The following is a 24,057-nucleotide window of genomic DNA, read 5'->3' on the forward strand; positions in this document are numbered from 1 at the left end:
TGACAAAAAACACTGACAACAATATATTTTTAAAATATAGTGCAAAGTTACTGCATATCTGCTAAAACAACTAAAGTAAAAAAAGTAAGTTTAACACCAAATTCTGGGTGAAGATGAGGACAACCTGGATCTCTCAGACATTCTTGGTAGGAATGTAAAATGCTGAAGCCACTTTGGACAAACATTTTGGCAGTTTCTTAAATAACTAAACCTATTTTTAACATAACACAGAAATTGTATTCCTGAGTAACAGAATATTATTCAGCAATTATAAAGAACTAACTATTGGTACATGCAACAATTGGAGAGATCATAGGCAATATGGTGGGTGAGAAATGCCAATGTCAGAAAAACACATTATATCATTCCATTGAGATAATATTTTTTAAATGACAAAATTATAGAGAAGTAAAACAAATTAGTGGTTGTGAGGGATTAGGGCTGGTGATGGGGAAAAGGATGGGTATGACTATAAAGGGGGAACATGCAGAATACCTTTGTGCTGGTGGAATAGTTCAATAACTTGGTTATGGCAGTGGTGACACAAATCTATGTATGTGATAAAATGGCATAAAATTAGACACACAAATATACCAACGCCAGTTCCTGGGTTTGCTACTATAGTCCAATAATCAGTGGGGAAACTAATTGAAAACTATATGGTACTTATCTATGCTGTTGTTGTAAATTCCTGTAAATCTTTAATCATTCTACTCTCAACTTCTATGAGGTAAATTTTTTCTCTGAGATTTCACAAATGAGTGAGATAATGTGGTGTTTGTCTTTTTGTACCTGGCTTATTTCACTTAATATAATGATCTCAAGTTCCATCCATGTTGTTGCAATGACAGGATTTCATTCCTTTTATGATTAAATAATATTCCACTGTGTATCTGGACCACATTTTCTTTATCCACTCATCAACTGATGGACACTTAGGTTGTTTCCATCGCTTGGCAATCATGAATGGCACTGCAATGAACATGGGAGCACAGATGTTTCTTGGACATGCTGATTTCTTTTCCCTTGGATATATTCCCAGAAGTGGGGCTACTAGATCATATGGTAGTTCTATTTTTACTTTTTGATGAAGCTTGATACTACTTTCCAGAATGGTTGTTCTGATATACATTTACACCATTAGGCTTCTCTGGTGTACACATCCTCACCAGCACTTGCTCTTTGGTTTCTTTGGTAATAACCATTCTAACTGGAGGGAGGTGATATTTCACTGTGGTTGTATTGGCATTTAACGGGTTATCATCTCTGATACGTTTGTGATTATGATTAATTAAGCACATATCTTTGTGTGATGAATGATATAGACAACAATAACTAGTCTTCATGTATTATAGCACCGTAGAAGACAATGACATATGCAGTTCTTTTTAAAAGTCTCAATTTTTAATAATACATGACACCTCAGAATACAAGTGGTTATATCTGTTCTTCTTATGTAATGCATGAATGTATGACTAGGAGAATTGAATGTGGAATATCAATGAAATAGTGAACATTTAAAGAAAAGAGATGTGTGGTTTTAACATTCAGGTATTTTACATACTCTATGTTTACTGAAATTTGGCTGAAATCCATCTCTAATGCATATCTTGGAAAGGGTTGTCTCTTAAGACAGAGTCTGCCTGCCAAGTATTGGCACATTACATGGATCACTACAATGTCACTGTCTCAAGGGTATACACCAGGAAGGAAGATTGGTATCAAATGTTCAAGTCATCTGTAGAACTAAATTAAGCAGAGGGTATTGACACTATGTCATAAAAGGAAAAAATACATAGATATTTTATCTGACTTCTTGTTTGGAATGTGAGTGGAATTTTCTAGGCCACTAATTCCTTTCAACATTATTCATATATCTGGTTTATTCCTCTCTTCAATGAAAACTCCAAAAAAGGAATTACATATGCCACTTTTTAAAGGGTTGCAATTATAGCAGCTGTTTTTAAGTCCAAAGATATGACATAGTAAGCAGTCATTGAATAAACATAACCTACTTTGAGGTGTGAGAGCACACTGAAATGCTTTATTGCGGCTTATAATGGCATCTTAAGGAAAATTTCAAAACCATGCACATTAGAGGCCATGTTCCAACTCCTCAAAATTGTTCAGAGCAGTATTCAGAAGCCACATGTGAAAACTGTTTGAAATGTTCAATCCTGAAGGCTCCTTTAACTGTGTCTTCTCTTTGCAAAGTGATACCCTGTTCCATGCCTCTGGCTGTTACTTGGTATTTATAGAATCCCATCAGCATACGTGGAACCTTACTGAAGACATAAGGGAAGATCCGTGTCAGAGACTGTAAACTATTTTCCATTCTATTTATACAAGCTTAATAAACAGTAAAGGGCCTGATTGGTGTCAAGCCAATAGAGTAGTAATGTAGCATGGAAATTGCTCTGAAGTTTCAGATTTGGATAATCGTATTACTGGTGTTACCAAATACAGCTACTCTATAGGAGGCTTAGAAATAGAAACGACACCTTAAAATATTTTGCCACTCTGAGCTTAAGAGACAAGTGTTTAGCCATCACTCGATAAGGCAGTGATGAAGACTACTAGCTATTTAGGAATTCCTCATCCTGAAAAACAGTGGTTTTCGATGTAGGTATCACATGTGTTGGCATGATTTTTTGAGTAAGCAAATGGGTCTGAGTCTTAGCTAGCACATTTGCAATTGTGCATCAAGATAGAAGTTCCCATGGGGATGTATTGTATTTCTAAACATCCTACTAATGGAAATGTTAATGATATTGTTCATCTTGGTTGTTCTTTCTCCATTTTGTAGTTTTTCAATTAGAAAATGTTGTATGCATAGAAATAAAAGTTAGAACATTGGAATTTAGAAATTAAGCACCAATAAAGATTTCATGCATAAGCAAATATTAACCAGGGTGTAAAAGTAGGTAGAATTCTGGTACGTTCTTAGAATAACGAGTAGATCACTGCAAATTTATGAATAAAAACTAGGGGTGTGCAAAACATTTGTCAGGGAGAATAATTGATGTGTTTATGGTAGAGATTTTGTGCCATAAAATAATGAATGATACATTCTGAAAGTGATTTAAAGTCAGATTTCCTAAGAAGAGTAATATATATATTTTATAAGCATCTCATTTAATACAATAATCATCTACTAGAAACCTACTTAATATTATATTACTCAATTGGCATAGGATTGTATATTTTACCCAGAAGCCATTATGAAAAATAAAATTTCTGATAAAAATATTTATGTAACCACTTGTTCTCATTTCTTTTTATGCACTCTGTAGAAAAACCATGTGCCTTGTTTTGCTCTCCTGTTGGAAAAGAACAGCCTATTCTTCTATCAGAAAAAGTGATGGATGGAACTGCTTGTGGATATCAGGGTTTAGATATATGTGCAAATGGCAGATGTCAGGTAAGCTGTTCTAAAAGGGAGAATTTATATGTTGAGGTACAATTGTGAGACCATTGAGAATCTTCAACGTATGGTGGAAAAATTTTGGACTAAGATTTGGAAGATATCGGTATAGCTCTGATGTGACTTGGACCTTAAGCAAATCTGATCTACTTTGGAACTCCATTTCCTCCTCTGTGCAGTGAAGATTTTGAGCTAGTAATTCATAAAATATTTTACTAGGTGAAAGAATTTGAGATTTGATTGTTTAATGTATATATACAGGTTTAAAATTGGAACACTTTCATGTCACAAATTTGGAACACTCTGTCCAACATTCTAGACCAGAAATTCAAGCAATTCAGTTCTCCATGTCCCATGTCAGTGTCTACAACTGGCCAGGAGGCAGAAACCTATAAAATCAGTCTCAGTAGTCATATTCGAGTATTTATCAACATACTTGAATCAGCTGATTTTTAAATACGTGTGCAACTTTCTTGTAATATATAAACATTTTATTTGCTTTTCTTTTCCTTCTAATAAATATTCCCATTTGCATTTATGTCTCTTCTTCATCTATGTTTAGGAAAATAGAATTTCTGTTAAAGTGAGTAGGGAGAGCATTGTGGAAAGATCAAAGGCCAGACATAGAGTTTACTAGTATTAATGCTTACATTGTCTCAGGTTGGCTTTCCTTGGAAGCTTAACACAGGAAATTTAGTCATCATGGGTGTTAGGGGGCACTGAATTGGGCATAAGGAGAAATGCTGATCCTATGGGAAGATCTTAAGCTGGAATAGCTTTTCAGCATTCTCACCATTTGGAGTGAGAAAAACAGACTTTTTGCCCCTTGTATCTACCAGCGTTTGGGGATATCACCTTGGGAAAAAGCAGTTTTCTTTTTAACTTTTTAAATTTTTTTGGTAACAGGGATGGAACCTAGGAGTACTTTACCACTGAGCCACATCCCCGGCCCTTTTTATTGTTTATTTTGAGATAGGTTCTCATTAAGTTGTTTAGGGCTAAGCTGCTGAGGATGACCTTGAACTTGTGATCCTCCTTCCTCAGCTTCCCAAGCCACTGGGATTGCAGATATGTGCCACCGTGCCCTGCTAAAAGCAGTTTTCTTTATGTCAGGCAATTTCAGATGAACTTCTCTGAAATAGGATAGCAATGCTTGAACAATGAAAGAGGTCACTGAGTGGAGCAGCACTGAATCCATGAGAGCCTCAGGGAAGCTGTGTTCCTGGGCAAATAACATGTAATGTAGATGTATGTACTAATCTGTGAAATGGGGTTATTAGACCATTGGGCATTAACTTGTGTTATACACTCCTGTGAGTCTTGGGTGAAAACGGGTTTTTTTTGCCCCCCAGAAAAATGCACTCCTGAACACCTACACACTAAAATTTGAAAATAGTTACAACTATGGGGTGGATCCATCTGTGGTCCAATAGAGGACTTCTGGGTAAGGAGTTGGGAATATCATACAAGTTAAATGCTTTCGCAGCTCCAAGATTCTGTGTTTTGCTAGCATGTTATAAAGTTTAAAGCTTTGAACCATGTAATACCATTGGCATAAGAAGCAGTCTTATAATTACATATTAATTTCTTTTATTTTTAACTGAATATGGCAGCAACCCTAACTGTAATTTCTCATTTACCTATTAAAAAAAATCATTGTAGGTAATTGACTGATACATACTTTCCTTTCAGAACTATGTGTTGTATAGTTAAAACTTTAACTTTATTTCATCATTATATATAAATATGTCAGATTAGGGTATTTCTTAAGTAAATTTATTTTTCAAAAAAATTATTTTCCTAATTGTATATGCCAAATACAATAATCTTAATTGCTTATGGTTTTCACTTAACAGTGTTAAATAAGCCAGATCTTTTAGATTCCCTGGCTAGACATTAAAATTAGAGCAACAACAAATATTCCACACAAATGCCATGTGAGCCTGATGCTATAATTAAATTAGAATTCTCTGAAATGGATCGTGACTCTAACAACATTAGGATACTTCAAGATTCTGGCATTTTAATTAAAATGTTTCATTCATTCTTTTGATATAATTAAAAACATGCCTTCTTTTTCTAACATTCCTCTGTAAACTGGGAGTGTTTTGTTTTTTAACAAAATATATAGTACCAAAGCTGACTATGGAATTCTAAACTTGGCAAATGTAGGTCATTAAAAACAACTTTCTGCAGGTGACCTGTCTGGTTCTGTGAAGTTTGTGCTCTTGAAAGGATAAGGAAGGCTAGGCCCTCTACTATCTTACCTTCCCTTCTCCAGCATGCCATTGATACTCCAGTTCCCTGCCCAATGAAATGGCATTGCCTTCTCAAAGTAGTTCACCCCTAGTTTTCAGATTTACTTGAGCATATTTTGTTAAGTATGGACACTTGAGTCTACTTATGATACTTGAGACTATAAAATAAAATTAAAAAATCATTAACTTTCATTTTTAAAATTTGTTACTATTGACTCTAGTTTATGCCTACCTTAACTTTAAGTTTAAAGACTTCATAATATCCTAGACACAGAGTCGAAAAAACTAAGAAACAGAAGTACCAGTCTTATTCACTCATTTAACTACTATTTATTGTTCTCTTACTATTTGTCAAGAAACAAACTAGGTATCAGAGACAGAGTAATAAAGTCAGTTTTATTACCAAAAAAAAAATTATTTATACATGAAGGAGAGATTTCTTTTCTTACCCAGAACTCCTGGATTTTTTTTTCTTTTATTTTTTTCTTTTTTTTTTTTTTTTACTACTCCTGCTTAGTGTCCCCTTCACCTGTTTGCAAAATTCCTGTGGTAGCTGCTTCTTTCATTCAGTCTCCATTTCCCCTTGAATAAACTTTGACTGTCTGATTAAGAGTTCTCCACCAGTGCACTGTTTTGTATCCCTTGACCCTGATAGACACTCTGATAAAAGGAAGGGATGTTGTAGTGTTCAGCTTTCATGTGCTTTTTTTTTTTTTTTTTTTTTTTGCTGTCTCAGGATATTCATCCTGCAGCTGGACTTTATAATAATCTGCTTCCTTTTCCATCCCAATGTCACCAAAACCAATCACAGATAATGACCTTGTTTTTAATTATTTATTTAATATTTTAATATTTCCTGTAAAATAATTGGATCTTGTCATAGTCATAAATGGGTAATTATCAGTCCATCTTCCAAATCTTGTTTGATTAGGAGGAATTGTCTAGTCCTACCATTTATTTCTGACAGTATTGACACACTAAATTCTACCTTTTGAGTATGCATAACTTGGAAAAATATGATCCTGTTTTTGCACATCGATGATTTGCTCTCAGAATACTCTTATTGGCAGAATTATTCTGGAAGAAGTTAAAAATTAATTCCCTAACTATTTGTATTTCCTGATATCAGCTATGACTTATGAGAAGAATTTGTATTCATGTGCTCAACACTAAGGAAGATGTACGTAGAAGTTTATTCATGATCTAGAGAAGAAATAAATGTTTCTCTTCAGTTTTCCATGGAGTTAATATTTAACATGTGGCATTTGCCTTCACCTTAGAAGTGAAGCCATGCATGTAGTGAAGAATCTCTGTTCTATGTTTAGAATGAATTAGATTAATCACATTATATAAATGTGATTCCTTTGGGATGTATGTCAATTTCATTTTTCTCAATAATATTTTCCAAATTTCTTTAGAATATAATTTAATACTTAGTATAACAAAACACTTTCATCCCTATTCTTCTATTTGGTAATTTTATAGATTATATTATTTGACATGAACTTGCTGTATGAGTTTGAACCAGATAATATAGCATTTAATCTAGTCTGTCTATTAAATATGTCTGGTTTGCAGAGACTAGGTTTATCCTAAATTAGTAGTTAAACAAAAAAGAAAAGAAAATATTTGGAACTTATGATGTGCTCCCATTCTCTTACAGAAAGTCGGTTGTGATGGTTTACTAGGGTCTCTTGCAAGGGAAGATCATTGTGGTGTCTGCAACGGCAATGGAAAATCATGCAAAATCATTAAAGGGGATTTTAATCATACCAGAGGAGCAGGTAACTATTCTTTATTTTCTCATAATTAATAAGCCCTTCATTCTTTGGGGACAAAAATTAGATTGAACTTGACTTAGAAACCACAGCTCTGATTCTATTGAAGTCATCTGTAATGGGTAGTAAATGAGTTTTTGTGCTGATACACAATATACGTGATATGAGCCAAAAATTTAAACAAGCTTATTTCCCAATATTGAAAATATGAAGTCATCTGTTGTGCATTTAATAAGTTAGGGAAGCAAGGGAATAATCTAATTTGCATTGGCTAATGTTATCAGGTTTCTAAAGATCTTATTCTCCAATGCAAAGCATGTATAACAGAAAATAATGATTTGTAACAGCCTGAAGCTACCATTGAGAATATTAGACTTCAGATTTTCAGCTTTTCCTTTTCCTTATTTTCGGTTAATGTTTTTACTATAACAGCACAGCATTGTGGAAACTGAAACCTGGAGTGGGGGGACCAGAAGATGTGGGAAATATTCCAGATATATTAATGTCAGGAATTATTCTCTCTTGTTTCCTCATCTAATACCCAGGGGATATAGGGTTGGAATAACTGTGATCTATGTAGTGTGAGTCCAAGCTTTTGGGTTCTCATGCTTACTGAGAGTAAGCAAGCATTTTGTATGTTTCTGTTCATCTCTTGCTGGACATCTCTTGCAGGAACATTAACAGCTCAGCTTTCATCATCAGTAATATGCTTCTATCATATACATCAACATTCCTATTTTAAATTGTTTTCAAAAAGAACATCTAAAACCCTGAGACTAAGATATGCTAGTTATAAAGAACAAACCATTTGTACTTGAATAATAAAGATAACTGAATTCATTCTAGATAAGAGTTCTTAAAAAAAAATTCAGACACAGCCTCTTGGATGTTAAGTGTAACATTTTCCTAGGCTTATTAGAAATAAAAGATAAGAGAGCCTGAAGAACTTGGCATCTAAAAATAACTAAGGGTAAATTACAGATCCAAATCTCAATCTTTGAAGCTGTGTAAAAGGTGATAAATCCCACATGTCAAAACCTGCCAGCACTCTTTTAGAAAAGACATACAGATGAAACAGGCTTTCAGAGTTTCGTCTAAGAAATGTAATTATAATAAGCTATCACTCCTAGTTGTAATGAGAGAAGATTTTTATAGTACGGAGCTGGAATAAAAATTGAAATGAAAATGTAAAAGTACTAGAATGTAAAGATACTAGAGAAAATGTAGAGGTACTAGAATTTTAGGAACACTTTTGTTTATTTAATATGCATGGAAACAAGTTACTCAAGAATACTGATGCACATTAACCTCTGGCAACTTTATTTATTTGTAGTAATACTTTACTATTAACTATACATAAAACCCCCAGAAATACCATTAAAAATTAAGTGATGTTTTTCATTCTGACTGCAGATAAGTGAATACTTTTTCCCTCGGTTATTTATTTCAAACCCCCTTTGATTTTATTCTATATTAATATCTACTTTTGTTGTTTGCTCACTGTAGGAAACTTATATTAACAATATTTGTTATTTTAAACTCAATGAGTAAGAATATAATGACCATTGCTGTCAGTAACATATTGCCTGTTACCAGCAATTTATTAATATCTGTAAATTTAAACAAATTCAGAAATTTAAGTTAAAAAAAAATTTGTATGAGTCCTTAGTTCTATCACAGGCTTCACCTACTTGTGACTAGGAATGTTGTATTTATTACTCTTGGGTGTATCTTATCCCGATAGTTTATGGACTTCCTAGAATTTCTTGAAGGACGTAAGGGCTATTTTGATCCAGTTGGCCACGCACACTATGTATATTGTGTGAGTGACACACATGCAGACACATGTGGGTGTTCTTACTCCCTGTGCTCTATTTAGAGTTTGCTAAATCATTTTTGTCGGAATTAGAAAATAAACTTAAGAAGTGTTTTTTTTCCTTGGTACATTTATTATGTCTTTCATTGTGACTTGCCTAGCCAAGCAATCATTTCCTAAAGCAATGAAAGGTAAATTGTATATTTGAGCCATTGTGAAATTATATATTTATCAGTATATACTGAGAAGAAAATGGGAATAAAATGTGTTATTCTTAGTATAAAAACAAAGATACTCTCTTACATTAGGAGAATATGCCCCTAGATTTTTTAGTTTGGTCAATTGCCACAGCAGTGGGGAGTCAGTCTTATGTATTCTACTTCATGAAATAATAGCAATGGCTCATAGCAGAAAGAGAATAATGAAATTATACATATCTGAGTTCAAAACGTGGGTGAACTAAATACTGACAATACAGTGTTGAAAATCATATTTTTAGCTTTATTTTCTCATCAATTAATAGAGAAATGAAATGTAGGTTAAGTATCACTTATCTAAAAATGCTTAGTACCAAAAGCAATTCAGGAATCACTTATTGGAATTTTGGAATATTTTCATAGACTTTACCAGTTGAGTATCCCTAATTTAAAAATCCAAAATTTGGAATGCTTTAAATTCATAACTTTTTGAGTTTTGTACTCATAGATTTGGATTTGGAGCATTTCAAATTAGTGATGTTTAACCTGTATCATTATAGTTAAATGTAAATTAACTGTGAGGGCAAATAGCATACAGCAGTTGATCAAAATGTAAAATTCATGACTTCATTATCAGTGCCATGAAGATGATGTTTGGTACTGGCATTTTAAGACTGGTTATTAAGTATGAGATCTCAGGTTTTAAAATAAGGTGTTTTTGTGTGAAAAGAAAACTCTCAAACATAATAATCAAATTTATGTCACTGATGTCACTGGCTTCATGTTCCAGCTTCCAAGCTAGATAGTAGCCACTCTTACATTTACACATTAAAAAACACATTCTCAATTGGGCCAAATGGCTTATTTACTGGAGAATATCAAATCTCTAGCCACTGTCTTTCTCTCTTCATATGTCTTTGCTTAATATTTTTCTCCCTCTCTTCTTTATAGTCAGTATAACTCAGATAATACATTCTTTTTTATTTATTTTGATGTGTTCTGATTAGTTATATATGACAGTAGAATGTATTTATGCATTTGATAAATCATACATAAATGGAGTGTAATTTCTCACTTTTCTCATTGTTCATGTTGTAGAATCACATCACCCATGTAGTCATATGTGTACATAATTAATATCTCTTTTATTCTACTACCCTTCCTACACCCATACCCCCTTCCCTTACTTCACTCCCCTATATCTAATCTAAAGTAACTCTATTCTTAGCCATCCCCCACCTTATTGTTAATTATCATCTACATATCAGAGAAAACATTCAGCCTTTAGTTTTTTAAGGATTGGCTTATTTCGCTTAGCATGATATTCTCCAACTCCATCCATTTACCAACAAATACCATAATTTCATTCTTCTTTATATGTATACCACATGTTCTTTATCCACTCATCAGATAATAAGTTCTAATTGAATGACAGCATTGCTTTAGATAAAAATATAAACAGATATAACTACTTCTCTAATGTAAAATATAACTAAATTTATGGCTTACCTCAAACAGCAATTTACATATACACTTCTGCTTTGTCAGTCTACTCTTCCATTTTAACATCCTGAAATTCAATATCTTCTCCATATACTTCACTAAATTTATATGCTCAAAGATTAATAGTCACCTACTAATTATGACATTAAGCAGACTATCTATCCTTAGTCACCTTTTTCTGATGTAACCAGACCTTTTGACAAAGTTGAGCCCCAACTCTACTTAAGATAGCTCACCCATAGGATTCCACCTACACCAAAGTGGAACAGATCTTCTCTTTCTCATGATATTTCTTCTTAGTCTTGTGTTCTTATTTATTTTCAATCTCTTCATTATAAACTATGACTCTTACTGAGATAGATTCCTTAACTTCTCTCTCAATTTCCTCCATGGGTAATTTAAGCCTTTTCTTAAATTACCTTTTCTGCAGAGATGCCTTACAAAGATATATCAATAGTTGACTTTTCTTTGAAATTCCAGATCTTCCAGAGTTATTGCTGGATGTTTTTATTAAGCATTGTGCCATTGTGTTTGATATATATTGAAAAACTGAACTTAACAAATTATTACCCACACCAGATAATTCTTCTCTTGATTTACATGTTCCTGTAAATGATGGCCCCATTCTCACATCAGTTATAATAAAGAGTTGCTGTCCAATGTTTATTTCTGCACTTTCTATTAGTTACCAAGGTCAGAATAGATTTTCTCTTCACAGTATCTTCTGGATTTTCTACCTTAGCTTCTACCACTCCTGCATTTTAACATTAGCTTCCTGGCATGGCCATCCACACCTGTATGCCTGTCAATCCTGTGTAGTACTATTAGATGAAGCCTCTACAAGCCAGATCTAATTACTAAGTTTCTTATAAAATTTGGTCCTTCTAAATTGATGAATTTATTGCCTTGGACATCCATTGACCATTTAATAGAGACAACCTCTTGCTTCTTCTCATTCCATCAGAATTATTTTATTCAGGGGACTGGGGTTGTGGCTCAAGGGTAGAGCGCTTGCCCAGCACATGTGAAGCACTAGGTTCAATCCTCCGTACCACATATATAAATGAAATAAAGGTATTTTGTCCATCTACAACCTATATGTGTGTGTGTGTTTGTGTGTGTGTGTGTTTTAAATGAATTACTTTACTCAGGTGCTACTGAAACCACTATCTCATATCTTCTTAATGTACAGAAACTCATCATTTTTCTATATCTGTCCACATCTTATGCTTTCTTCAAAGACAGGTCATCTATTTATACTTCTTTGTGAAACTTTCCTTGATTTGTATGGATCGTTCTCTCTCCTGGATCACAGTGATTTTGGCTAATGCCTATTTTTTTTAATGTGAGTAGTATATGTAACTATTTAAATGGAACTAAAAAATACCCCTCCTCAGAGGGTATGAATAGTAGGGAATGTTTGGGTGGTGTAAGATCAGAGACCAGGACAGTTTTAGAAACCTAGTGTATCATTTTTAGCAGGGAATTAACCATATTGTTTTATATATTAAGATATTTTTGAAGTTTTATTTAACTTATATTTACATAGCTTATTTATGCCTTTTCTTTTTAATTTAATTATAAGCTTATTGAGGGAAGAGGCCCTCTTACCTTACTTGTATGAACAAATATCCACTAACCATTTGTTATTATTTTCATTACTGTCTACTTTGTGCATGTAACAAAATTAAAGTGTTTTATCTTTGGTGCTACTAAAAGTGGTTGCATGTTACGGAAAATGTATGATTCAATGGTTAATTAAAATAAGCTGTTCTTGGATGGAAATTGTGATTCTCAAACCATATGCCTCTAATTCCAGCCACTGCCACCAGGTGGGGTATATGCTACCTTCTGTTACATATCAAACAATTAGGCATTTTCAGGAATTTAAATAATTGATAAATAAGGGACAACTTTGGAACAAGTTCCTTGATTTTTTAAAGCCTTAAATCAGACTTTTATCAATACATGCATCTACACAGAAATAATAAAAATTTTTATTTAAATGTACTTTAAAATATAAATATTCAACTGAAGGTAGACACCTGCTGTATCACTATTCTGTACTAAGTGGAATCTTGATTCCTTCTCTTTTTTTGCACATCTTTTTATTTTATCATATTCTTATTTTACTTCAAGCATTACATTTTTAAAGTCTGCTGCAAATTTTTCCCTGGAAACTCCTAAACTTGCCTTGCTATTAGCTGTCTGACACCTGCAGAGGTGATGTGAGATGGCTTGGTGAGCCTTATGCTTACTTGTCTCCAGCTCCAGATTCAAAACCCTTTGCTAATCTCGCCAGGGAATGTTTGGTCTCTCTTGTCCTACACTTAATTACTCCGGAGACTGGTTCAGGCCAGCTGTATTCTCTCCAGCTGTGTTTCCTTCTTCTCTGTACTTTCTAACTTAAAGGAGTTCCCAGAGCAAAACCTGAAGTCATTTACTCTATTCCACGATTCACTGTGTTTCTAACTAGGCTATCCCATTGGGATTTTTCCCTGCTCACAATTCATAAAGCAAATTGAGCTTTTCTACATAAATTGCAATTGCCTATCTATCCTCAATAGAGCTGTCAGCTCAACATCTTTCCAAGAAACTTCTTCACTTGAAATCATGACAGCTTTCATACATAAGATGTTTTCTTTGCATAAACATTTAAATATCATAGCAATAACCAAAACCAAAGGGGGGAACTCAAGTGAATAAAGAAAAGAGATTTTATAAGATCACTGGATTTATTTCATGCTTTATTAATTCTTACAGGTTATGTAGAAGTGTTGGTGATACCTGCTGGAGCAAGAAGAATCAAAGTTGTGGAGGAAAAGCCGGCACATAGCTATTTAGGTAACCTGAGTTACAGACACAGAGAGGATCCAAGTACGAGCCCCACTCCCTTCCCTGAGAATTCTATGATGACAAGGAAGTCAGTCTATTTCTAGTTCTGTGTGTTTGAACCTCCCAGGAAGCACCTCTTGTCACATAGAGCAAGAATTTCTTTCTTTCTCTCCCAGGGGCTTCCCAAGAGCAAAAGCAATCTGGTTGTCTCTATGTTGGGGGAGGGGCAGTGTGGTATAAATTGCTACCACATGTTAACCTATAATTAAAAAAAAAAAAAAACTCATTGAACAATTTCAATATGTTTTACTTCACATATATGCTTATACATGTAACATATTTTGTTAACATTTATTTCATATCTATAGCTTAATGATACATCTTAATTGCAAATTGCATTTACATATATATGTTTATTTATGTAATGATTATTTTGGAATTAGGATATCTTATGGTTTGAAAAAAATTCATAGTACAAGGACGTGATCTTGTAATGGAAAATGGTTCCTTCTTTTCCTGTACTTCAGCAAACGAAGGACTTATTTTAAAAATGTGCAGTATTGCTTGTTGAAAAGCTGTATTGGCTATTTTAATACTTTAGTTAGTTCAATTAGTGGTTTTTAAGTATACACAGGAAATACTAAGTTTTCAAAATATACTCTCTTATGTATCAAAGTTTTACTCTAATTACATCATGGTTTTTATAGTCATTATATCCACAGATAAATGGATTGAAGGTGATCAGTTCAGGAAGAAGACTAAAACATCACTCAGAATATAAGCATTGTATTTATATTATCTTTTTAAAGGAAACACATCGAGACTTTTTTTTTCCTTAAGAAAAATAATGTCCTCATTATTCTTCCTCAAGTAAGGAATAAATGTCCCAATAGGGAAACCTTTTTTTTTTTTCATAAAAAACAATTCATCTTCCATAATTGTTTTTACTCTGCACTATCTAAAACAGTTAAAACTTAGATGGAAATCTTTTTTCGTTAAGGTTTGCTTTCTAGGAGTAAGAAACTTTGAGAAAAAGAGAACAGTAAAATAAATTCTTTATTATGTGACACACTTGTTCTTTGTTATTAGTGATATATAATTTTTATCTGCTCTACCTAGTATGATTTTTAAATGCATTTTAAGTGCAAGTATATTATGCCAGATTTTCAAATTCTCACTGAAGTCCTAATACACAGTTTTTGAAGATAAGGTACCTTAGATTATTTCAGTTCATTTGTTTAATAGCAGAACATTGACTGTTACACTTGGCTACGTTTCCTTTTTTCTAAGCTTTGAATGAAAGCAGATGTCACAAATGGAATTTTATCACTTTTACAAAATTCTACTTTGTACCATGAGTTTTAGTAACCTGAGAAATGTGGCTAAATAAACCCGCTGGCTTTACAAATAGGTCACACCCATGCTTCCTCCAATGCCTCACCTCCCAGCCTCCTCAACCAATCCAGTTTTATGTTTCATCTCCCTAGATATCTACTGGTCAACACATTGCCCTTTTCAAGGTCAGAAAATGCCTTCCTTGTTGACAAATTAAATATTCTTTGTTATTTGACCTGTAAATAGCATCCAACTCTGTTGACGTTTCCTTAGTTTGTTAAATGTGTTCCTCTCTTGCTTCTAAGAGTGCAGCTTTGTTTTCTGAGGATGCCACTGACTAGTCTCCATTGTTGGACCCGTAACTCTTCTTGGTCTCCAAATGTTCCCATGTTGTAGCGATCAGGCTTGGACCCTTCTTTTTTCTCTTCCATGTTCTCTCCCTAAAGAAGTTCATCCAGTTCTATTCTTTATGTGCTTATTTGATTTAAATTGTGAAATATATCAGAAACATCTAAGAAATATTAAGTCCAAAGTCAAAAGTCTGAATAAAAGATTCAATTTCCACCCAGTTCTGAACTCATTCTTCCTTTAGTTTTCTCCACCATGCTAAATGTCACCATTAGAGTCCTATGACTTGTAACTAGTACTACAAATTTCACAGCTTAAAACAACAGAAATAAGTGTATTTTTCATAGATCTGGAGGTCAGAAATACAAATACTATTTTTCTTGACCAAAATGTGAACTGCCTACAGTCACCTCTGGAGACTCAGGGGACATCATGCCTTGTCTTTTTAGCTTCTGGAGATGGCCAGCATCACTTCATTGTCTGCCTCCATGTCTCGTTGCCTTCCCTTCTTCCAAGTTCAACTCTGCCTCATTCTCCCCCTCTTAGATAACGTTTGTATTTAGGGCCCTCCTAGATAATCTAGGGTAATCTCCCTGTGTCCTGATCCTTAATCTTTTCTTTTCATACCTTTATTTTATTTATTTATTTTTATGAGGTGCTGAGGATCCAACCCAGTGCCTCACATGTACTAGCCAAGCACTTTACCAATGAGCTACAGCCCCAGCCCCCCCTGATTCTTAATCTTAATATATGTGAAGTCTTTTTCTTTTTTTTAATAGGCAACAGACGGTAGCTATCTTCATTCATTCAGGCTTCCATAACCAAATGCCGTAGAGTGGTTAGCTTATTTTAAAAAAAAGAAAAGAAAATTGATTTATTACAGTTCTGGAGGTTGAAAAATCCAAAATCAAGGTATTGACAGATCTGAGGTCTAGTGAGGCCTGTTTCTAAATTGGCAGATGACACATTTTTTTTTGCTGTGCCATCATAGGTGTAAGAGGCTGGCTAACTCTGTAGAGTCTCTTTTATAAAAGCACAAATCTCATTTATGATGGTGGAGCCCTCTGGAAAGACTTCATAATAATATTACCATGAGGTTCACAACTTCACCATATGAATGTTATAAAGGGACACAAATATTCAGATCATAGCAGTAGCATTCTGAATAATAAGATGTTGATCCCTCCCCTTAATAATGTTTTCTTATTGTGGTAAAAATACACATATTTCTAACATAAAAGTTATTATCCTACCTAATTTTAAGGGTAAAGTTCAGTGGATTCAGTGGCATTGCATACCTTCACATCTCAATCATTTTTGTAGAAATATAAAAGCCTACATATAATTCAAATGATATTTCAAGCAACCCTGAATAATTAAACCAATCTTGCAAAAGAAGAATGAAGTCATAGGACTCAAATTTCCTAATTTCATAACTTCTAGAAAGCTAAGGTAGTCCCAACAGTGTGGATGTGGTATAAAGACAGACCTGGTATAAAGACAGAACAGAAGAGATAGCCCAGAAACAAGCTCTTGATTTGTAAAAAAGAATGCCAAGACCACTCAATGGAGAAAGGACAGTCTTTTCATCTAATAATGCTGGGAAAACTGGGTATACACTTGCAGATAAATAGTCATACCATTACCTAATACTATAAACAAAAATATTCTCAGCTCCAAGGCTGCTCTTTGATTTATGATTACTGATTCAATCCCTTTACTAATTATAGGCTTGCTTAGGATTTCCATTTCTTTGTGATTCAGTCTCAGTTTGTTCTGGTGTCTGGGAATCCCTTTTATCTCACTTTTCCAGTTTTTTGTTGTTGTTGTTGTTTCTTTGTTTTGTCATATACCTGTTCATAGTACTCCTAATGTTTATTTTCCCTCCTGTGAAATTTGTTTATAATATTCCCACTTTAATATCTGATGTTAGTAATTTCAATCCTTTCCCTGCTTTTTCTTAGTCAGTACAGCTAAAAGTTTGTCAATTTTATTGATCTTGTTGAAGAATCATCTTTTAGTTTTGTTGATTTTTCTCTACTGTTCTTTCTCATTTAATGCTACTCTAATTTTGACCACTTCTTTCCTTCTGCTAGCTTTGAATTCATATTCTTCTTCTTTCTTTATTCCTAAAATCTAAGGGTTTATAAGTACATATTTTCCTCTTGCCACTCTTTTTACATGCCCCCATGACTTTCAGTATGTTAAGTTTTCCATTTCATTTGTCTTGAGATATTTTCTATTTTGTCTTGTGATGTTCTTCTTTGATACATTAATTGTTTAAGAATGTGCTGCTTAATTTCTATAAACTTGTGAATATTCTAGTTTTCTTTCTCTTATTGTTTTCTTAGTTTATCCCATTGTGGTAGGAGATATTTTCTTTGAGAATTTTTTTTTTAAGTGAGCCAGAATTCAACCAACCACATTTACTATTTTTTTTTTTTATTTTCCTTTTTTTTTTCTTTTGTACTTGAAATTGAACCTTGGGCCATTTAAGTCACTAGGCACGTGCTTTACCACTGAACTGTATGTCCAGTCCCTCTTTTTACATGTTATCTTGTTACAAGGTCTTATCAAGCTACCCAGGCAGGCCTTGAACTTGGGCTTCGCCTTCCTCAGCCTCCCCAGTAGCTGAGATCACAGGCATGTGCCACCACACCCAGCCACAGTGACTAATTTCTATCCCGTTGTTTTTGCCAAAACCAAGAGGCTATCTTGAGACCTTTGTTACCACTCTAATGCAATACATCACCAAATCCTGCCAGTGTCAAAAGCAATCATTTTCTCTCCATCTATATTGTGACCTCCAACCAAGTCACTTCTATTATATTGTGCTGTTTATTTCCTTTACACTAGTTACAACTCTCTGAATTTTCATATTTATTTACATGCTTGCTTCTATATTGTCTATCTCCATGGTTAATGTTTTTAAGGTATTTTGTTTAGTTCCTTGTTTGCAATAGCCAAAACAAAGCCTGGCACGTAGGAAATAATATCAACACCTTACATGAATGGTTGATATACGGCAGTGCATTATACCTGTCTATTAAACAAATCTTCAGAATACTTCCATAAAGCAAGCACTACTAATTTTCCAATTTTTAGAGACCACAGAGACCAGAAAAAAAGAGAGTTTATGTTCCTTTCCCAAGGTCACACACCTAAAATGCCGTGATCCTGAATTGGAACCCAAGGACTCTGGTCATAACATCTATATTCTCAGGGACTGAAACATGCTGCTTCATTTAAAAAAAAAAATCCTTTTAGCTTAATTATTGCTTTACATGCAACACTTGTGATTTTTTAAATTATGTCCTATTTGAACATATTTTTATTAAATTTCTCCCATATCACCTTTTTTCCCTTCTGAGCTAATGTGATCAATTATTTTTATAAAGTTAATTTAGGAGAGTATAAATCATGAAATGACTATTTTCTCCTCTAATTACTGCCTCGAGTTCTGCCAATCCATGCTCTTTCTTTGCTGCAGATCTCTAAATGTATAAATCCCTGAGCACTTTTTTTGTTGTTAAAAGACCATTCAGTTTAAAACTAGAATCCCCTATCTGTCTTAGGCATCTGGTTTTAATTACTGTCCGTTCTCTTTGTGCTTTGATTTAGGCCTAAGCTAGCAAAGTTTTTTATTTGTACAAAGAAACAGTGTCTGTGCTCTTAAACTGTGTAAGTGCTATACTCTGGAGATAATTTTCAAAGTTGAAAACGCCAATATGTTACCATGTTTACTCACATGCCTACTGTTTCCTTATGCTGTTAATGAAAAATAATTATCTTGATGAATTAGCAGAAGGGTATAAGAATGGGGGCAAAAAAAACTAGTTGCATAAACTATTCAAGAAAATAGGGATGGGAAATAACCCACCAAACCAATTAAAATAACTCAGTAAATCCACTAAACAAGATAGAACTTGGGCTGGGGCTGGGGCTCAGTGGTACAGCACTCGCCTTGGGACACATGAGGCATTATTAGGTTTGATCCTCAGCACCACATAAAAATAAAATAAAGGTATTGTGTCCACCTACAACAACAACAAAAATACATTAAAAAGTCTTTTTAAAAAGACCGAACTTGTTACAAATGGATGCTAGTGTTGACAGAGAATAAAGATTCAAGGGTGACTTCTAGAAATTTGGCAGGTACCAGTAGCATTTACTGATATAGGACAAATGGGTGAGGGACAGATTTGGAGAAAAAATAAATAGCACAGTGTTAAATGTCTAGATTTCAAACCCAAACATCTGACAAATGGATTCATACCACAAATCATCCTTCCTAAAGGTTCCATTGGGTATAGGCAGGAAGAAATCTTCCTCCCAAAGAGCTTTAGGAAAAAGAAAAGAAAATAGAACCTTGGCAAACTGACCATTCTTAAATAAATTAACTTGTCTACACCAAACTATATATTATTTCATAGGAGAAATTTAATTGTCTCCCAGTACAATTATTCTTTCTTCGATATTCTCTTTTGATTATATTCTTATATGCATTTATTATATGCCTTTCTGAATACAGTGGAATTATACTGATGTTATCAGTTTATCAAAAAGCCTAAAGTGTGGAGCTGGAGATGTGGCTCAAGCAGTAGCGCTCTCGCCTGGCATGCGTGGGGTACTGGGTTCGATCCTCAGCACCACATCAAAATAAAATAAAGATGTTGTGTCCACTGAAAACTGAAAAATAAATATTAAAAAAATTCTCTCTCTCTCTCTTAAAAAAAAAAGCCTAAGTGTAATTTCCATACATTATATTTTTACAAAATCATTGTAGCTTATGATTTATAAATGTCTCACAAAAGATGTATGGGCCAATCCTCCTTGCCTGCAGTTTTTCATAAAAAGCACTATGGACAGTAGTCTCAATAAAAACTATTTTAAAGGAGCAAAATTCCAGAGAAAAATATATTTACCTCTTATTGTAATCACTTTGGGATGCTATAACAAAATAAATGGATTGAGTGGCTTATAAATAGCATAAATGTATTTATTACAGTTTTGGAAGCAGGAAGTCAGGGTGACAGTATAAGGGTTCTGGTGAGGGTGTTTTTTATGGTTTGCAGACTACCAACCTCTAGGTCTATCTTTGTGTGGTAAAGGGAGAGGAAGTGAGCTCTTCTTGAATTTTTACATTCATCTCATTTATGAGAAATTTACCTTTGGGTACTCATCTAATCCTAACCATCTCCCACTAAACTTATCACCTAATGCCATTGCATAATGTGGCAGAATGTCAATGTATGAATTTTGAAGGATCATAAATATTCAGTTCATAACACTTCTTAAACAAAAAGAAATTAAGGAACCCTTGGATGCCAAAAAAACAAATTGAAAACAGGAAGTCAAGTATTAGGCTGACTCCACCACTTAGCTTTAATCCTAGTAAATGAGTTTAGATTCTGAAAGTCAAAGGGATTGAACAGACAGAAAACAAAGCTTAAGTCCTTCACAAAATGAAAACTCTTATAGGAGACTCCTGAGTGAAGCAATATGAGGACCATAATCACAGTGAGATAGAGTGATAGAAATACATTTGCAGCACAAAAGGAGAGAGGAAGACAATGTGTCTGTATTAATTTTAGCACAAGGTGAAGATAAAAAATAATTTCCCAGAGAATTTGTAATACAAAGCAACTCCACTTATGGATTTGTAAGACCAGGTTACTTGTGAAGTCCTAACCCTCCAAGACAACATTTATCTTAATGTGGTTACCAAGATGACTGGCCTATACAAATATAAATCCTTTCTGAAGGAATGCACCTTCAAACCCTATCTCAAAACAATTTGTAAATTTCAACAAATGTAATTTAATAGTAAAAAAAAAAAATTCTAGAAAACACAAAAGGAAATAGAAACCAGGAGCAAAACACAGTAAAAATAAGGGAAAGCAAAGTGAAGCATGTAAATTGTTTCATATACAGCAGACACAAAAATAATTATGATAATATGTTTAAACATACAAAAAATTTAATAATAAGAATAAGGAATAAGACTATAAAATTCTCTTTTTATAGTCACCTTTTAAAAAAATCAGATTTTAGAAGAGAAATTAAAATAATGGATTGAAAACAAGATAAAACAAAACTGAAGAAATATACAGGAAATTGGAAAAAAGAACACAAAATAATAAAACACTGAAAAACTGAAATCTTTAGTTACAAAAATTTTCAGATTGAATTTTAAAAATAATCTTGATATATGATGCTCATAAGACACATATAAAAATAATAAAATAATACAATTCATCGTAAAATATTGGGCTTTTAAAATTCCATAAACTTCAAAGCTTTAAAACAATTATTGACAAAGAAAAATTGACTGGTTCTTTGTTATAATGAGTAATTAAATACACACATATGAAGTGAATTGACTTCCAACCAAGGTATCCAGGTAATGAAGGAGAAAAGGGTACCCTTTTACCCTTTTCAGTACCCTAGAGGTACTGAAACAAGTAGATTTGTTTGTATAAAAAAAAATGGACCTGGTTCCTCCTTCACATCCTACACAAATATTAAAATGGAATAGAGATCTAACCCAAAAACCCAAAGCTGTAAAATTCTAGGAGGAAAAAAAAAAGGTAAGAGAAAATCTCTGACATTAAATCTCTATGACATTGTGGTGGGAATCCATGAATCCATGATTTCCTTACAGTGTAACTGCAAAATTACTAATTCTAAAAAATAAAAATAAAAAGAGGATATGTTAGATTTCATCAATAACAAGTCTATTGCTTTTTTAAGAATATCATTGAGAAAATAAAAGTTTTATAACATTTCCTTATTTCATTATAATGTCTGTAAGAACAATGTTTTCTTAATTCTGATATTGTTAATTTGTACTGTTTTTCTTAATCAGTCAAAGTAGACTTTCTTCAGTTATTTGACCTCTTCAAATGGCCAACTTGTGATGTTATCAAGAGCCTACATTTTTAATTTTCTTTGTAATCATCAATTTCTATTCTTTATCATTTTATTTCTTCTATTTGTTTTGGATTTTTTTCTCTTTTCTTCTGCCATAAATATACACTTAGAGGACATGTTTGTTTTTTTCTTGTTTGTCCATATAGCAATTAAAAGCCATAAAATTGCCTCTAAGCATGCTTTAGTTGCATTCCACAATATATTTTTGTTCAAACTATTTTCATATTATCACCATGATTTCTACTTTGATCCATGGTTTGCTTATAAATATATTGTTTAATTTTTAAGTATTTTTATTTTTAAATAGATGTTTTGTTATGAATTTCTAGTTTATGTTTGTTGTAGTAAAAGACTATAATCAGTGTGATTTCACTTGGGATTTATTTTTATGACCTGTGGCTTATATTGGTTACTGTTTCATTTATTTATACTTGAAAAGAATGGCATCCTATAATTGCTGACTGTAATTGTCTCAAATTATCAATTAGGCCCATTTGGTTCAAGTCTTTTTCTGGATTTCTTTTTCTTTTTCTTTTTCTTTTTTATTTTTTTATGGTGATAATGGGATTGAACCTATGGCCTCACATACGCTAGGCAAGTGCTACCAAGTTACAACCCCTTCTCTTTAATTTTGAGACAGAGCCTCACTAAGATGCCTCGGCTAACATCAAACTTGTAACCCTCCTACTGTGGCCTCCCGAGTATCTGGCATTACAGGAGTGTGCTAGTCTGCCCAGCTGTGTCTTCTGTATTCTTACTGATATTTTCTTATTTCATCAATTAAGGAAAGAGAAGTAATGAAATCTCCAACTCAGGTTATGGATTTTTCTATGTACCCTTTCAATTGTATCAGTTTTTGCTTTGTGCATTTTGGTGCCTTATCATGCACTTAAGATCCTGAGGTCTCTTTAATAAATGTTGTCATTTTTAAATTTAAATGAATTTTAATATAAATCATGTATCTTAAAATGTCCTTTGCATCTCTGAAAGTGTTCATTTTCATGAAGTTCATGCTGATATAATATAGCCAGTTCTTTTTCTCATTAATATTATCAGTGTGTCATGCTTCAGCTGCTTCAATCCTTTCACTTTTAATCTGCTCGTGTCTTTGTTCTTTAAGTGCACTTTCATAAATTGATTATAGTGTGGTCTTTCATTTTTCTCTAACCTAACAGCCTCTCTTTTGACCAATGTCCTTAGTCCATTTAAACACAATATAATAATGGACATGTTGGGCTGGTTTCTCTTTGCTTTATTTCTTCTTTATTCCCTTTTTGTTTTGGGCTACTTTTAGATTAAATATTTATAAGTATTCCATTTTCTCTCTTTCCTTTTTTTGTTATAGTTCCTTATTATATTTAATTGATTGGTCTACCATTTATAATATGCATTTTAACCTATTATAGCCTCCTTTCAAATTATATTATACTGCTATACAAATAATGGAAACTCCTGTACTTCATTTTTCCATCTTTTTTAATTATTTGCATTTTATTTCCATATTTCACATAATCAATTTATTTCTACATTCCATGCAGCATTGTCATATTGAACATGTTCAGCATCCAACAACAACAAAAAAAATGACCATACATGTGAAGTCAGAAAATGTGACCAAACAACCAAATGA

The 24,057-nt window shown here is 33.2% G+C and overlaps 1 protein-coding gene across 1 annotated transcript in view; it reads left to right on the plus strand.

The window, feature by feature from the left end:
* Adamts19 (ADAM metallopeptidase with thrombospondin type 1 motif 19) overlaps positions 1-24,057 on the plus strand; it is a 265,915-nt gene that overhangs the window by 173,025 nt on the left and 68,833 nt on the right. Inside the window, exons 14-16 of the mRNA XM_046460436.2 lie at positions 3,294-3,421; positions 7,346-7,466; positions 13,740-13,820. Coding sequence (XP_046316392.1) covers positions 3,294-3,421; positions 7,346-7,466; positions 13,740-13,820 — 330 coding nt within the window. The remainder of the gene's footprint in view (positions 1-3,293; positions 3,422-7,345; positions 7,467-13,739; positions 13,821-24,057) is intronic.

Source organism: Marmota monax, unplaced genomic scaffold (genome assembly GCF_021218885.2).
Source record: "Marmota monax isolate L192 unplaced genomic scaffold, Marmota_monax_Labrador192_F-V1.1 WCK01_AAM20220418_F8-fsc00006, whole genome shotgun sequence".
Taxonomy (NCBI): Eukaryota; Metazoa; Chordata; class Mammalia; order Rodentia; family Sciuridae; genus Marmota; species Marmota monax.